Source organism: Protopterus annectens, chromosome 2.part0, assembly GCF_019279795.1.
Source record: "Protopterus annectens isolate FY-2018-M chromosome 2.part0, PAN1.0, whole genome shotgun sequence".
Classification (NCBI taxonomy): Eukaryota; Metazoa; Chordata; order Ceratodontiformes; family Protopteridae; genus Protopterus; species Protopterus annectens.
Window position 1 is genome coordinate 1797584 of NC_056728.1, and position 17922 is coordinate 1815505.

Consider the following 17922-nt stretch of genomic DNA (forward strand, 5'->3'; position numbering starts at 1 on the left):
TGCCTTCAGTAAGTGCACTCAACCTGTCCTCTTACATGGGGAAAGCTTATTAAGAGTTGGGCACATCCAACCATGAAACCAAATTGGGAAATTCACCAGGCTACTTACAAAATACAAGTGCCTGTAATGCATGCACACCTTCAAGTAGGGACTGCCAATGCAGTACAGTAAACCTACCCTCCTCAAGTAGGGGGAGGGGATACAGTTTATTCCCCTCCTTCCTAGCTAGTTAACTGGTCTAGGCACCTGAATCACAACACAAACTGATGCAGAGCTGGTGTTTATTCTGCAAATTAGCAAAACACCCACATATTGAGGCATTCAGTACTTTACTAAAAAAGTATACAGACGACTCATTGCAAAGTCAAATTTTTATTGAATGTGGCTGACAGTTGTTGCAAAAATTTAAATTTTATTGAACGCAGCTACATCCACAGACTGCACGTAATCTTCAAAAGCTGTGATCTGCTCTTCCAATATGTCTACACCGACTTTGTCATCTTCAACCACACACTGGATTTGTAGTTTCTTAATGCCATACCCCACTGGAACAAGTTTTGCTAGAGAGAAAGAATGTTTAAATAAAATTAATACACTAAACTCACTTCAGTAAACACTGGATGCAAGAATCAGCAGATACAAAGTCTAATTTAAAACAGGCCTGTGCTGAAGCTATGTTCAAAGTACAAATTCCATCATAGGCCCATTAAGTTCAGAAGGCAAGCAAGCTCCCCTTCCCTCAGGGAAACCTGAACAAGCAATGAACCCCCCCAAAAAGTCAGCTGTAACCAGCCACACCAATTCTTACATGCAGGATTAACCATTTCTGACCAAAGGGAAAAAAGCTAACTCAAAGTCCCTGTATTCCAACATACTGCTAAACCTCCCATAATTCATTTAAGTACTTACACATGCCCCAAACAAGTCCATCCATCTGAATACTGCGAACACACTCTTCCATTTTCGCCATATCAGTCTCATCATCCCAAGGCTTCACGTCAAGCAAAATAGAGGACTTCGCTATTAGCGCTGGTTCTAGAAAAGAAAGCTAAATTAGTGTTTCCATGCAAATAAGCTCCTGCACTTTGTTACAATCAGCTGTGGGTATCTTGCAAAGCGAATCACTACTTGTTACTCCACACTGAATGTATGAAGTCACTGGTCTACAAGTTTCACTACCAAATGTGAATGGAAAATTAATTCTTGCATGCATGAGGAGGACCTTCACTATACCACAAAGGGAAAGACTCCCTGAAACCAACATTCACCCAAATGTCAATTCAGTAGTCAAACCACTACCATTTTGGTCATTTCAAGAGTGCAAACAAACGAAGTTCAGATATTTACACAAAGCAGAGATGTTCAAACAAGTACTTAGGTGATGGGGGTTATGTAACGGATCCCAATCGTTTTCAATACTCCAAATAATCTTTAGAGCCTGCTACAACAAAGCCATCAAGTCCCAAATAAAGGAATGCCAAGACCACTAAAATGTGTTTATTCCTCATTCCGAGTAAGCCTCCCCTTAAAAAAAATCTGATGTCAACACCACTATTCAGACCAAACCTGAAAATCTCTGAAACCCTCTCATGGAGAAGCATCCCATTCCGGTTACCACCTACATTCAAAACATAACCAATAATGTAGTTTTTAGCAAACTACATTATAATGCCCCTTAAGGCAATAGGAATCAGTTTTAAAGCACAAGTCTGCTTCAAATTGCTGCAAACTATAATTTTAGCCCACTACATTAGAGCAGATTATCCTCTATTCAGGAAACACAGCAAATAGATCTAGCCAAAGTGAACAATCTATAAATGCACACATCTTTCTCATTCAACACAACCTGGGGCTCAAAACATGGTATGCCAATGCAATCTTAACTCCTGCAACTTTAAGGCAGGGGCTGAAACAAGCTAGCACAGTGCTGCACTAAATATCAAATTCACTTCATCTGTTGTACCTGTACTACAGTTCGCTTTTTTACTCTGCAAAGATGCAGTACCATCTTTTCTACCTAGATACATGCAATGTAGTTTTACCCTTTCCCTCTAGTTTCCCTTTGTGACATGCACTGTCTGCCACACAGACACCATTTCAAACAGAAACGAGAACAGAATGTGTGACAAGATGTTGTACCACAGGAGGAATACTGGGACTGCCATGATAATAGCAGCCCCAGACCAGTAACCGTGGAGAAAATAATAAGAAAACCTACAAGTTCTACACAAAGTTTAACATTTGCTTACCAGGAAGTTCTGACTTGGAACAATGCCAATTTTCAATAGAGGCCCATGCTCCAGACACATTTAACATGCGAGGAAACCACAGCCAGAGGAAACCCACACAGATGCAACATGCAGACTCCACACAGAAGGCACCCCAGCCAAGAATCAAACTAAAGCACCTCTAGCTGTGAGGGGATAATGCAAACACTGCTCAAGCCAGGAAAAGGAACATTTTATTCTCTTCTGCAGTCAGCTCTTCCCAACTGTACATCATGTTAGAGCACAACAAAATCATATCCAGAAGCCTAGTCAAGAAAAAGGTAGGTTAGGGTCACATCTACAGTCTTTCCCCATCACTTGAAGTAAAGCCCAGACTTTGCTCAGTTCTGAATGTGTTGTGTATACATGTACATACAACCTCCACAATGGCAATTGAAAACAGAGAAATTATGTGATTTTGATACTAGCCCTGCAGCTTTATTAAAATGAGTATCTATTCTTAAAATGGGAGCAGTGGTAGCTTTGTCACCTCACAGCAAGAGGTTCAGACTATTCTAGGCTGGGTGCCTTCTGTGTGGAGTTTGCGTGCCCCTCTGCATTTGTGTGAATTTCCTCCCATGTCAAAGATGTCAGAGTGCAACTCCCCAGGCTGCTGCTGAAAATTGGCTTCATTCCAAGACTGACTTTCCCATTAATGTTAAGTGTCTTGGGGGGGCAAGATGCTTTACAATTTCCCACAGGCTAGAGTCAAAATACCCTCTTTATATACCCCCAAAAAAACCTTCAGGAGATGTGCTTGGGGAACAGACATGACCATGCACGACTGCCCCTCCTGAAAGTTCAGCTCAGTGGTTCTGGAAACTACCCAACACTGAAGGGGCAAAGTCCATCTAGGACAAAATTATCTGGGGGGGATAACAGTGGCCACATTCAAAACAGAACAGATAAGGGAGTTCCTTTGTTGCCCCTCGTTTCTACTTGGTCAGAAAACAGCAGTCTATACAAAGGCAAACAGTGTTGATTCAGTGTTTTGTCTCAATGCCTTCCTACCCAGTCTAAAAGGCTTTTCCCACATCCCCCTGACCAGCCTTTGGCTGGGGCTTAAGGGCATTTTTTTTGAGGGGTCTTTGCCACCAGCAGCCTTGTGGTTGTAACGTAGAAGAAAGAGCCAGCACCCTCAAGGATTCTCTTCAAACTTGAATTTTATTCCACTGAAACTAGACCGGTTTCAGCAAACAAGGCTTTCATCAGTAGTATTTTCTACTACTGATGAAAGCCTTGTTTGCTGAAACAAGGTCTAGTTTCAGTGGAATAAAATTATTGTTTGAAGAGAATCCTTGAGGGTGCTGGCTCTTTTCTACGTTGATCTACCTAACTCACTTGCCGTGCACCCAGCCTAACTTGCTAGCTTTCTCTTTTGTGTATCAGACTTGTGGTTGCATCAGATATGCAAGTGCAAGGAGCATCAACCCCACCGTCCTTTCGAGACCCAGTCAGCCTCCACCAGGGACTGCTGCAAACATATGTAACTTCCCATCCCACCCAGATAGGTGGGAGTCTGAAGAACCATGTTCACATACTGTAAATTTCAGTTTAACATTAAGAGGAAGCAACAGCTGAGCAAGTCACAAAAGTTACCAATCATGCATTCCTAAGTTACTAATCATGCACTCAGTTAATAACTTCCACTTACTTTTGGATTTCTTTGATTCATACTGGGCCAAACGTTCCTCTCTGATTCTCTTGGCCTCTTCACTTTCCTGAAATAGAAGAGATGGATGAACAAAATCTGAGCCCTACATAACCACCCAAAAACCACAGTGTTTTAAACTGGTTTTAATCAGATAAAAAAAAGTCATTCATCATCATCATCAGACGAAAGATGGTGATTTAATGTACTCATCATTTCAACCAGATTTCACATAAACAGACTTATGTCAAAGTAAAAAAAACTTACTTCGTCATCAGAGCCAAACAAATCAATATCATCATCATCCTCAACCTTTGACACTGGTTTTGTTGCTGTGGTGTCTTCAACACCAGCTGGACCATAGTTAGCAAGTGGCTTCTTCACTCCTGGGAGACTGAAAACCACAAACAGAAAGATATACGCTAAAGAATGCATGCCAAGCCTGTCAAACCGCCAAGAGTGCAACACTGGACTAATCCACAAACAACCATGGACGAGGTGTGCATAAACTGGTCTGCACTCCTACTGCAGCATTGTGCACTGAAGTGTAGGAAAATTCAGCTACAATTTAAAGCCCACAGTTTTAGATCCCTCACACAAACCCTCAGAGCAGCCACAAAAACACAAGATACAATGTTTTAAGCACTCAAAGCTGCTGAAATGTTACATATGAAACCGAAGTTGCCTCTTACAAAGCATAAATGGCAAAGTCAGTTGTACATTTTCTACACCAATTTAATGAAAATGCTTCTTGCACATCAAGTTGTGTTAAGAAATACAAACAATTTTTGTACAGTTCTGAACTGGTCCGTCAGATTTAAAAGTAATCCATCAATATTTTCAGCCGAAAGATGGTGTTTAGTTTACTCATCATTAACCAGTTCAACAGAGATGGAGTAATGTTCTACAAGAAGGTATGGCAAGTTAAGCTGCTAACACTGTACAAGCATCTCAATCTTCAACCACTCCAGGATAGTTGGTCAACTAAAATAGCAAATGGTGTGCAGACACCCTCACGCTATGAAAGACAGTTAAAGTGACTCAGCAGTCCAATGCTTCAGTGGTTACACCCTAAAATGAGCTGCTTCACTACACACTGCACTTTGCATATTGAGGTGGCATGTAACTTAATGTAGATGTTCTGTTCTCAAGAACCAGTCAACTCATTCACTCCAATGAACTCTAGATGTTTAGCTTCAAACTGCACCCTAAACACTGAAATTTATACAGCCACATTTAACAAGTTTGTAGCTTTGGAGTAAAGGTCTACTAAAGTGTAAAATTGCAAGAGTTAAATACACTGCTTTACAGTAGCAATGCTCATTGGATTTTTTATACAAAACACAGTAAATGTTTTGCAAACTTACAGCAGTAACCACTTGCAAAAAAGCCTGGAAGCCGTTACGTACTAGGCCATCAGCTCAAGGGCCTTAAGCCTAGCCAAAAAGGTTCCCTGGCTTTTGCCATCCAAAATTATTTTCTTGTGCCTGCCAAGCAGAGCTACAGAAGTGATCCCCAAGGTGATTTTACTAGGGGATCATATGAGCGAATCACAAATTGCAAACGCTCGAACGTTCTGGACCTCGAAGTGCTTTTTTCCGAGACTGCAGTACAGTGAAGAATGGGATATTTGCCCTTTCTTCACTGTAGTGCACTCTTGAGTTGGAATGTATTTAGAGGGCACAGCCATCCCCACAATAGGAAGTTTGAGGTACAGTATGTTCGCTATTATGAGTGTACAAAATTTGTGCGATTCGCTCATATGATAGACAATTTCCCATCCACTTTGTCCACATCGTTTGGGGATTCGATTATGGCTCCTGGTTTGCAGTCATCTGCGAACTCTGCCAGAGACATTCTGTGTTAACCTGTACTACAGAGAAGTAGCTACCAAACGGGACTGAACCCTGTTGTATTCCACTTGTCACTGGTTTGAGGTTGGATTTGAAGTCTACAACTTTCATGGCGTGGGTTCGGTCAGTGAGCCAGGTGGCAACCAATCTTGTGACGTAAAGACTCAACCCAGTTTAGTGAATTTATCTACAATTAGAGTGGAGCATGGTGTCAAAATCCTTGGCGAAGTCAAGATAGGCTGTGTGTGAACCTCCTTACCCTAGTCTACGGCTGTGGTGACTACTTCAAAAAAATCCATCAGGTTTAGGAGACATGATCTGCCTTTTACAAGCCTGAACTGGGTGGGGTCCAGAATTTGGAGATTACCAATGTCTTTGTTTACATGTTCCAGGAGGATACATCCCATGGCCTTGCAGACCAGGCTAGTCAGACTTGTAGGGCAATAGTTGCCAGGGTCCTTGGTGGCTCCCCCTTTTTGGAGTGGGATAACTTGCTGTGCACCATTCAGTGGGCAGAAAGCCTGAGGTTAGGCTATGATTGAACATGGTACTTAAGTGGGGAGCCAGTTTGTTTGTGAGTTCGTGCAACACAGCCTGGGATGTTGTCTGGTCCTATGGATGCTGCAGTTTCAGTGCAGTTTGTAACTGCATTCTTCCAGTATAGATATGGGCCCATTAGGGGGTAAGGGGGGGTAATGTTAGCACTGAACCCATCTGCCAGGATAGTGGCAATATCAGTTGGTTCTGCAAATTTCGTGCCATTGTGCTGCAACTGAGACTGACAGCCACAGAATGCTTTGTGGTTGTCCTCTTAGTGGCTTTTGTTTTTGTAACTAGCCTTGGAAGATTTGGTGAGGGGTCTCAGCTTCTTGCTGAGGCTGACTAGGGGAGCTCCTTTTGCAACAGCTTCTTTCTTCTGTTGCAGTTTATGGCAGGGGACCATCAGATTTGTTGAGAATAGCATCTTGGTTCTGTTAGGGATAGCTCTATCCACACACTCATGCTTAAGAGTGCATCTGTGTAGGATTCAGCAGTTGACTATTGTCCATCTGCATGTGTCGTGAAGTTTGCCACTTCTGTCTTAAGCATGAAGTTGACTTTGGAGAAATGTTTTACTGTGGTTTCCTTAATGGGAGCAGGATGTGGGTATCTAGGGTGATTAGCTTATGGTCAGATCTGACCAATGAGGAGTTGACCTCAAGGTGTGGAACACTAGTCTCATTGTTGGCAATGACTAGGTCTAGGATATTGCTGCCTCTGGTGGGGGTGTGGATAAGTTGGAACCAGAGCATGAAAATGTTGAGCAAAGGAGTTCGCACACTAGTAGTTTTCCCAGTTAATGGTAGGGTAGTTGAAATCGCCCATTAGGGTGTTTGAATCAGTACATCCAGAAAGGAGTGGGAATCCTGGGGCATGGTGGGGGACCTGTAGCAGGCTATAATTTGGATTGCACTTTTGTCCAGTTAGTTGCACTTTGATATCTCAGATGCATTATGCTGAGCAACTAGCCTGGAGGTGTGGATATCCTTAATATGAACACCTCCACCTTTATGTTTCGGTCCAGGTTAGATGACCTAAAGGCATGGTATGAATTATAGCCTGGTAATGCAGGTGTGGTCTCTGGAGCCTTGAACCAGGTCTCAGTCACTGCACAGATGCTTGCTCTCCATTTTAAGGAGTGCAAAGAGTAAGTGCATTTTGAGGTTTAGATGTCTAGCATTACCCTCTTTTTGCTTGCCTGTACCTGCTACGGTGGTGAATTTGTCATTTGAACCTTGCCTAAAAAAAGGCACTACAGGGGCAGCAAGAGCCTTGGCCAGTACCTGGAATCCAGGGGCAACAGGTGCAGGTCACCTCTGGCAAAGCATCACGGTTTATCGACCATGTCATCCCAGGCAGACATACTGGATTCGATCCCCTTTGAATGACACCAGAAGCTTAGCCAATTGAAGTCAACCATTTTGTCCTTTTACTGCTCTATTCTTGGTGATGGCAGGATGCTACTCAGGGCAAGGGTTTATACCTGCCTGGGCTACAAGATCAGAGCGCTCTTCCATGTCTCTTCACATAGTCCAGGGAGGTACATCTCAGGTCGTTCACACCAACATGGACAATTACAAGTCATTACTTGGAGTGACCCGAGTGCATGTATTATGTGGCAGATCCTGGCACCCAAAAGGCAGCTGCCAGTAACCTGTTTAGCCTGGGTGAGAGGGACATCTGTGTGCCAGACTATAGAGTCGCCGATACTAGTGTTGGGTACTTTACCTTATGGGCAGTTGTTAGTGGCACACAGTTTGTGGGTTATGTGTCCTTTGGGTTGTGTTGGAGGTCACTTGCTTTTCTGCTTTGGAGGTCTTCGTTGCTTGGGCAGATTATTACTGAGAGCCTACACAAAGTTTTTCTATGTGTGGGTTTTGGTGGTGTAGGATTAGTGGGACTATATTGTTGAGTGCAGTGTGGTACAAGTGTTTACATTCTCCTCTTGACTGTCCAAGTCCAGTCAAGGTCTGAGCTTTACCTCCAGTTTGGCTATACATGTGCATCTCACACAGATTGTAGTGTTGGGTTAGTCCCTCTAGGACTATGGACTCTTCAATATAAGCCTAAAGTGGTACTTCTACAAGGGTATGGCCAGGGCATTAGGGAACACCACCTATCAGCAGCATTTTGTTAACCCACCTGCCAACTTAGGAGGCCAAGCAGTTCTGCACTAATCAGCTGCAAGAGATTTTTAAACGTTACCACACAGGTCAAATATCAGTCCAGTCAGATTTGTATCAGTAAACTGCAGTAGATTAATGTACAATGCATTTCAGTGTTGGTTTCTCAAACCCCATATGTCACCTACCACTTAGCAGTCATTCAACAAGCAGTCAAGATCAACAAAGTAGTATCACTCGTAAAGGGCAAGCCATCACCCCCCCCCCCCCACCCACAAATTGTACTCCCATCTACAGCACACAAACATCCACTTGGACAAGACAACTCACCTGTTTTTTTCCTTTTCATATGACTTAATGTGGTTGTACCAACGGAGGGCATGGCACAGGTCAGCAGGTGGTGGCCCAGACAGAGCTTCAAATACAGCCACATCAGCTTGAGAAGGTACATACCTGTGGTAAAAACCAGCAAAGCCATGGTTTAAAAAAAAAAAACACTACAAAGTCTACATACAAAGTTTCACAGATTCCATTCTGTAAGTTATACCAAAGCAATCTGACAGTCAGTGAAGAAACTACCTCTAATTCAACAGAAACCACCTCTAATTCAACAGAAAAAGAAGTGATCTAGACATGTGTAAGCTTAGGGAACTTGTACCAAAAGTCTTTGGGTGAAGAAATGCTACATTTCTTCTAGCTGAAGAAATATCTTGGATGCCAAAGATATTTCATTCACTTAATAAAATGACTCTAAAAAGGCAAATCAAAATGTCCACTCAAGGCACCCAAGCTAACCAAACCTGGTTTGCAGGAACCACTCTGGGCTTTTATCACTACATCACCAGAAGTTCTGGAAGATGTTTACTAACTAGGATTCCCAAGTACAGTTGTGTAGGCCTCCAATGATAAAAGCCAGTTTTGCAGAGGGTGTAATTTGTGTAGTCACAGGGTGTTTATGCACTCTTGAGAAGAGAGTCCATTGCCCAGGCAACTTGACTGTTATAGCTACGTGGAAAATGTGGGGTGCTGATTGGAGAGAGCAGCTTACACTCTTCAGCAAACCTGACCCAGGACCTAACAGAGACTTAGTAATTTATACAAAGAGCAACTCTAACAAGTCAGACAGATCCAAGTGTACCACCCACCACACAGATGTTAGGTATTTAATCCTATGCTTAAATCATGAGCTGGTTTTAATTTTAGCTAGAATCAATACAGCAAAACACAAAAGAATGAAAAACGCCAAACTAAGAACCTTCTTGGGTGATAAAAATCCTTCATGGGATTCTCCTGGTTCCTCAGCTAAAGCCTTCAAGGGAACAAGAATATCTTATTTTTATCACTCAAGGCGGCTCTATTTTTAGCTAGGTCAGTTTTAAGTAACTGATGGTAGTGTCGAGGGACTTTCCCCAAAAATCCAAGTATGTGCTGTGTGGACTGCTATGAATATAGCAGTTCATGGACACTTTCAGCCACCAAGCTAAACCAGTAACAAGATTTGTTACTTAGACCCCTTGGGCTAGTGGCCTCTTGGAGATCCGAGGTGACATTGACAAGGGGAAGTTAAGCCAGGGGATCAGAGAATTTCCTCTTTTCGTCATACATCCACCAAATTAAGTAGATCCACATATCTACTTAACATCTCGCTCAAGACGCACACACAGCAGTGCACCCCATGAGGCTAGTCTATCCTCTAGGGTCAAGAGGATGGGTTGAAATTTGCACACAAGACCACAATTATCCAAGCTTCATAAACAGGCTGAAGTGAAATGCATCTACAAGGGAGTCTGAGGCAGTGGCAGTTCCAGGGGCTACTTTAGATACAATTGCAGAGTAGAGAGGAGTACAGCTGAAACTGCACTAAACCAGTTTCCTGTAGTCCTACTTGAGAAGTGCATCGGCACTGTGCTGAGGTATTATCTTATGGCATCAACCCCTCAAATGTAGAAGCTATTACACAAATACTTAAGGACAACTCTTGTACGTTGTCATTAGCACTACACGTGTTAGATGTACTCTTCAAAAACAGGCCGAGGGCCCAGAAAACATACTGGGCAATTAGTGTACTCTCACCGGCAATGTGGGCCACCATCACTAGAACAGCCCTTTCAGTTTGATTAAACAGGGCAGCCACTCTAATTATCCTTCATAAAATGCATACCAATGTAAAACCAGTTACCTGCATGCACTTGCGTTCGTAACCATGTGCCAGACTGTACCATCAACACAACTGGTGGTGGGGTCTTTGGCTAATTGATGCCTTTTGCATGTTCAGTGAGGTCCACTAATATAACTTAGCATTTCACCACCAGTAAAGACAAGGACTTAAAAATATCTGCAACACAGTTCCAGAAAAAGCATCTAGTAATTCTTGCTTGGTTAGTGATTTTTAAGCAACTGAATTTTGTATGGTTTATTTGTTGGGGAATATAACAGACCTGACATTTTCCAGGAAGCAAACAAAACATCAGAGTTGCTTGTGCCATTGCTAGTAACACCAAGAAGCAATGTTACTGTGGATAGTCTTATTCTCCCAGTTGTGACAAAAAGCCATCAAATGCTTTTTTTCCTTTGCGCATCTGTGTTCCTCCACGGGCACAAATCAAGGGTTATGGGCACAAATAAAGGGTTATCTTTACGCTGGAGAGACTTTTCTCCAGTATTGTCATGCACCTGGGCAGATTACTACATTCTGATTATATGGGCTTTAGCCACAGCTTTACCCCACCAAGTCATTACACACAGATGTAACCTGTACATACACATGCATATAAGCCCCCCCCCCCCAAAAAGGTATGAACTATTAATCTCACCATGCACAACGATGGAGACTGCCCGCTAGACGACTATAGCTGCTCTGGTCTAGTCTAGAAGATAGGCACTGGGTACTTTTAAAACGCCAATTAAGGAAACCAACATTTCCTTTGTTTACATGCAATACAAATTAGCAAATGGGTTATATTACAGTGTAGTGCCTCGCATGCGGTACTATGCAGTTTGGGGTGTGGTATACATTGATTGACAGTTAACATACTATAGCGCCGCCCCTCGCCGGCGGTACTACGACGAATACATTGGAATTTTTATTTTATTATTTCTAACTAAATGTAAGTTAAATAACTTTGTGACTGACAGAACTGCTTTTGCTGTTATTAAACTCATTAGTACGATGAATATATTGGATATACATTGGAATATTTTTGCTGTTGCTTAATACGGTAAACTAAGTTTGATAAGTTTGTGTTTTCTGAACTTCGGAACCTGTGTTTGCGACTTCATTCGTAAGGCTACTGTGAATTGCATTTACAGGCATTTTTTATTTGACATATTACAGTTCTTAGTTTAGCATGCAAGTCAAGTGCCATTTTATCACTTACAGCTATCACTTCTAACTACTCCTTGCATTTGTCAGCTCATACTGTCATGCATCATATGAATATACCATAACAAAACTTCCATGCATCAAAGAAAGGAAATACACTGTTATATGGCTGTGAATGACATAACACATTTGCTATAACCGTGGAATGAGAGAAAAGAAGTTTGCTTTTTTGTTAGCGACTATAAGGAAATGCACTGTGAATGCAATGTGAACATGGCTGTGAATGACAGAACACACAAGTTTCGTGCGATCTATAAATATTGATTCTTAGTCATGTATTTCTGAGAGGAGATTACTGTATTGAATAGTCTGTGCTTTTGGAATCTGTAATGATGTTGGTGCAGTATGACTAACATTATTCCCCAAATTTCAGCAAAGTTACTTTCTATTGATTAGATAAGAGTTCAGTTTTGTGCGATAGACAATAAATCAATATTTATAGATATAACAGTGTAGTGCCTCGCGGCATATATGATTGACGTGAGTCAGAGTAGTTAGGAGCAGTGACTGGCGGGGTTTGCTACTGCACATCCTGCGAGGCACTACACTGGTATATAGCCCACCATACCGCGTGGCACGTGAAATTTGGACAAAGCCCAAAGTAATGGGGAGAGCAACGGCCCAAATTTTGATGTGTTATAAACTTGTGAAGTTGCTAGAGCATAATTTGTTGGCCTTCATTTTGTGAAGAGACCTTATGAAACAAAAAATGTCTTTGTGATTTTCATCCAGACATTTGCTAGAAAACCTCACCTTTCAAGGAACAGAGCAAAAAAAAGACACCAATCTGAGTTAAGTATGACCCCAATTTAATATTTTTGAGCAATCTTTCTTTTGTCTCGATATAGTGAGTGGTATATTCACAAGTTAACTACTCTCCTCATAAGTGTACACCCCCACCCATGCTTGGCTGCATGCTTTGTAAGTGTACCCTATTACATTCATTAATTTAAAGTTGCATTTTAAAGTTGCATGTTGAATGGGCTTGTTAAGCATTACCACTTTCCAGTTGAAGACGTTAATAAATGTACATTTTGAGGGTTCGTTGCACATAGTGAGATGTAGCGACGTAAAGATGTGGCTAGTCCAACCGCGCTTCTTGAACTCTGATCCGCACCTGAATGCAGTGATTTGTAGGCTCTGGCAGAGCATGTAATGCTTGGAAGTACTGCTCCACGTGTGTGTTAAATTAGGAATACTTAAGTCAGGTAATACTTATTGATGTAGCTTTACAAACTACTGAAGTACTTGAACGAAAGCATAAAACGCACGAAATTGAGATTATGAAAACTGTAGAGATATTCTACGCTAATGCAGTTCGCATGACTGCAGTAGACCAGGCCGGAACACCCAACCCACCCATGCAAAGTCTTAACTTGGCAAAATCAGTAGTGGCAGTACTAACCTGCTAAAGCTTTAAATTGTCCGTTTTGATGGCGGTATCATTTTAGGCACCTATAAGCAGATGTCCAATGGAAAAACTGTAGGAACAGTATATACAGAATACTGCTCGGGAGGAGTGAAATTAATGGAGTAGTACTTACTTTGCACGAAAGTGAACTCATCTAATCAATAGAAAGTAACTGATGAAATTTGGGGAATAATGTTAAAATCATACTGCACCAACATTACAGATGCCGAAAGCACAGACTATTCAATACAGTGATCTCCTCTCAAAGAAATACAACATGACAATAAAAATCAATATTTATAGATATATCGCACGAAGCTTGTTTTCTGTCACACCAACTACAAAAAAGCAAACGTCTTCTCTCATTCCACGGTTATAGTAAATGTGTTTTGACATTCACAGCCATATAACAGTGTATTTCCTTATTTCTTTGAGCATAAAAGTTTTATGGTATATTCATATGATGCATGACAGTATGAGCCGACAAATGCAAGGAGTAGTTAGAAGTGATAGCTGTAAGTGATAAAATGACACTTTACATGCTAAACCAAGAACAGTAATATGTCAAATAAAAAATGCCTGTAAATGCAAAAATAGTAATAACCTAAATCCAAAATTTACAGTAGCCTTACTAATAAAGTCGCGAACACAGGTTCCGAAGTTCAGAAAACACAAGCTTATCAAACTTAGTTTACCAGAGAGTATTAAGCAACAGCAAAAAAATTCCAATGTATATCCAATATATTCGTCGTACTAAGTTTAATAACAGCAAAAGCAGTTCTGTCAGTCCAAAGTTATTTAACTTAACATTTAGCTAGAAATAATAAAATAAAAATTCCAATGTATATCCAATGTATTCGTCGTAGTACCGCCGGCGCTATAGCAGTTAACTGTCAATCAACTTATACCACGCTCCAAGCTGCGCAGTACTGCCCGCGAAACACTACACTAATATAACCGTATGGTGCACGTATCTCTATGAAGTACAGTTTTCCCCAAAGTCCATTAAAAAAGGTGCTTCAGAAATGTGAAGTTACCAACCCCTCGATGTAACTCTTGTCTGCCAGGAACTCATCCAGGACGCCAAGACCAGCGGGGGACTTCAGATCACCGAAACCCATTCTGCGTTCTTTTCTGGCTATTTAAATAGCAATAAAAAAGTGAATACAAATACTACCACAGACCTGGCTTGAGCAGAATGGATTAGCCAACTCAGCCGCGTTCTGACCACAAAAAGAAAGGGAAGCTTCCGGGTCGAGCATTTTATAGTCATAACGTGCATACGCACACAAGCGGAAACTACCAAATCTCTCAGCTGCGTTCTGACCAAAAAAAGAAAGGGGAGCGTCCGGGTCAGCATTTTATAGTCATAACGTGCATACGCACACAAGCGGAAACTATCAAATCTTTCAGGCGTGTTACTTGTTTGTTTTTAAATATGAATCTGTTTCTTTTCACTAGGCCGAAAAATTTTAATAGTTTCAGTCGTAAGACGCATGTGTGTTCTTACTGTAAAGGTACAAGACTCGGTTGTTTTTCTCAAAATCTCCTACATACTTCTCAAGTGTACCTCATTTGGGGGGTCTTTAAATGTTCACGTTCCACATTGAGAGGGTCTGTAGGCTGTAACACATTCAGTGTTTGAAATTTGTAAGGTGAGCTCCATGGGAAATCGAATAAATCATATTAATTCATTAAAATATATTCTTTCAAAGTAAAGCTACCATATTTAACCATTCTATGACCTTCCTAGCTGAAGTTGTTAGTAAGCCATTAATACGTGCCCGTTTGTTCCACGTTATGAGGGCTGGTGTTCCTCATTTTGGAGATACAAAGTTTAGAGAGATTACAGAAATCTGAATTATTTAGGAGGAGGGGATGGTTTTACCAATGTTACGGTTATGGTGGCTACACGTCTTCCCCCTTTTGAGATAAAGGTAAGTTTAGGCAGGTTTACTAAGTTCCTTAGTGAAGGCGTCCTTTGGAAACTATTAATTGGGTACCTTAAATAAACTGCCTCTCGTTGAACGATAATTTACATCATGTGACTTTTAAACTTTATACACAATGATCATCTTGGCAAATTAATGTTTTTTCCCTTCCCACTTACCCTGCCAATTGTGCTTGCTTATCGTCTTACACTTCTACTTTTAGTATATTAAAGGCAGGAGGTGTACGTGGGGCTTCTCTGCTTGATGTACCTTTCAAAACATTTTTATATCAATAGATACATCCACTTTGGGTGAACTTACCCTATTAAAGTGGTGGCGCAACATACCCTGCTTTACTGGCCTGTAATTATTAACATTGCCACTTTTCTCCAAACTCTCATTTTTGAACAGCTCGTGAATACTTGCACCTATCCTTTTTAAGCTCATTGCTAGACACAGGCCTTGACTGACAAACTCCCCAAGCTAGTTGAAGTGGTGCCCACTGTTTCGGAGCAATCAGATAGTCTTTACTATGTTTACTTAAATATCTCATTTACTTTGTTGCATTGTAAACAGGATATTATGTTGTCCTACCTCATAGTCCCACCACCACCACATGCGTGCACACAGTTGGATCTTCCATTTCACATTACAGTTGCCTATGTCATTTACATCTGTATTCAAACAATTACCTGAAGGAGAACCACACTCAAAAATTGGAAAAAAAAAAAATATATATATATATATATATATATGTATATATATATCCATAAATATATATGTTCGATTCTCAGTTCATAGGTTCTTGGGTTCATACTAGGCTATCTGCCCTAGGGCATTTATAAGCCTAGGCAGACAGAGTGTGTTTGGCTTTCGCCACCCATTTTAAATTAATTTTGCTATGCCCTTTTTCAAGGTTAGTATACTGTGCCTCTGTCTAACAGTGACACAGAAGTGATACCAGGGTAAACCTCGATCTCCCATCCACTCATCAAGATTCCTCTTGAAAAGAGTCAATGAGGGACTCTGCCTAACCTGGACTGGGATTTTATTCCAGAGTGAAGGGAGCTTCTGGGTTATGAATCTGTTCCTCCAGCATGTTCTATTTATTTCAGTGCTGAGGTTCAAGTCTCTCGAGCATGTAGCTCGATGGGATTTGGATTTTCTGAGGTGCAGCATGTCCATTAATTCCAGGTTGGACATGGCTTTATACGTCAGGCACAGATCGCCTCTGAGCAGGCGGTATGCCACTGAGTAGAGCTGGAGTTTCTTTAACCGGGCAGCATATGGCATCTGTTTGAGCCCTTTGATCCTCTTGGTGAGGTACTTTTGGGGTCTTTCCAGTTGCTGCAGGTGTCTGGTAAGGTACATCCCAAAGGGGCATTGTACTCAATTATGGGCCTGATGAGGGATGAGTAAAGAGGCACGATGACCTCCCCTGATCTAGATGTGAATCCCTTCATGATTAGGTGGGCTATATAAAATGTTCTTCTAACCACTTTGGCCACGTGGTTGTCAAATGAGAGATTGCTATCAACTTGGGTCCCCAGGTCCCTAATTACTTCTTCTGTACTTAATGGATTACCACCTATGTGGTAATTTGTGGGCACTTTGTTTTTGCCAAAGGGGATGACTATACACTTTTTGGCGTTTTAGCTTGAGGCCATGGCTCTGGCACCAGTTGTTTGTTTCTATGAGGCCCTTTTGGAGGATGCTTGTGTCGGCTGGAGAGTCGATTATGGCGCCCAGTTTGCAGTCATCTGCGAACTTGGTCAGCCACAGTCCTTCCATGTTGGCCTGTACCTCCGAGAAATATATACCGAACAAGAGAGGTCCCAGGACTGAGCCTTGTGGGATGCCACTTGTAACTGGTTTGGAGTCTGACATGGCTCCAGCAATTCTAACCATGTGGGTTCTGTCCTTGAGCCAGTTTGCAACCCATCTAGTGACATAGGGGTTTATATTTAAGCTGGTGAGCTTATCTATAATGCCGGAGTGGGGTATTGTATCGAAGGCTTTTGCGAGGTCCAGGTAGGCTGTGTGGACCACCTTCCCCTCGTCAATGGCCTTGGTGACTGTTTCAAAGAAATTGACCGGGTTTAAGAGGCAGGATCTGCCCTTAACAAAGCCAAACTTGATAGGATCCAGTGTCTGTAGGTCCCTAATATCTTTATTTATGAGGTCCATGATGATCCTTTCCATAGCTTTGCAGACCAAGCTAGTCAGGCGTATGGGGCGATAGTTTCCAGGATCTGTTGAGGCACCACCTTTGTGGAGAGGGACCACTGTTGCTGTATGCCACTCTTTGGGTACATATCCTGTAGTAAGGCTGAGATTGAACAGTAGTTTTATGTTTGGGTTTAGCTCTTCTTGGAGTTCATGTAGGATGCAGCCCGGGACACCGTCTGGTCCCATTAATGCTGTGTTTTTTGCTTTGGAGAGGGCGGCTCTTACCTGAGCATCTGAGATGTCAGGGGGGGCAGCACTCTGCTGGGATAGATATTTGTCCTTTTGGTGGGGGGGGGGGGTTGCGCTGAACCTGTCAGCTAGGATGTTGGCAATGTCTGTGGGTTCGGTGTATTTTTTGTCATTTTGGACTAATTCTGAGCATATCTGGGAATTCCCACCCAGGTTCCTAACATAACTAAAGAAAGCTTTGTGATTATCCTTAGTGTCCTGTGCAATTTTTCTCTCAAAGCTGGCCTTAGACGATTTTATGAGTGCCCGTAGTTTTTTGCTAATACTGATCAGAGATGCCTTCCCT

At 41.9% G+C, this 17922-nt stretch overlaps 1 protein-coding gene across 2 annotated transcripts; it reads right to left on the reverse strand.

Annotated features, from left to right (window-relative positions):
- Positions 1-356: 356 nt before the first annotated feature.
- Positions 357-14551, reverse strand: EEF1B2 (eukaryotic translation elongation factor 1 beta 2). 2 transcript variants are annotated; one of them, XM_044060471.1, is made up of 6 exons: positions 14412-14551; positions 8765-8887; positions 4186-4312; positions 3922-3988; positions 910-1035; positions 357-560 (listed from the first exon to the last, which is right to left on the reverse strand). In XM_044060471.1, exons 1-6 carry the CDS (start codon positions 14507-14509, stop codon positions 406-408), a joined length of 696 nt encoding a protein of 231 aa, XP_043916406.1. In that variant the 5' UTR covers positions 14510-14551; the 3' UTR covers positions 357-405. The 2 variants fall into 2 exon arrangements, with proteins under 2 accessions (XP_043916406.1, XP_043916407.1); XM_044060472.1 differs by having other exon boundaries at positions 14269-14474.
- Positions 14552-17922: the final 3371 nt, after the last annotated feature.

Coding starts and splice junctions, on each gene's coding strand:
- EEF1B2 (XM_044060471.1), bottom strand. CDS start 14,509: ATGCACGTTATGACTATAAAATGCTCGACCCGGAAGCTTCCCTTTCTT. Junction 3,989..4,185: donor TGTTTGGCTCTGATGACGAA/GTAAGTTTTTTT, acceptor CTTCTATTTCAG/GAAAGTGAAGAGGCCAAGAG. Junction 561..909: donor TGGACTTGTTTGGGGCATGT/GTAAGTACTTAA, acceptor CTTTCTCTCTAG/CAAAACTTGTTCCAGTGGGG.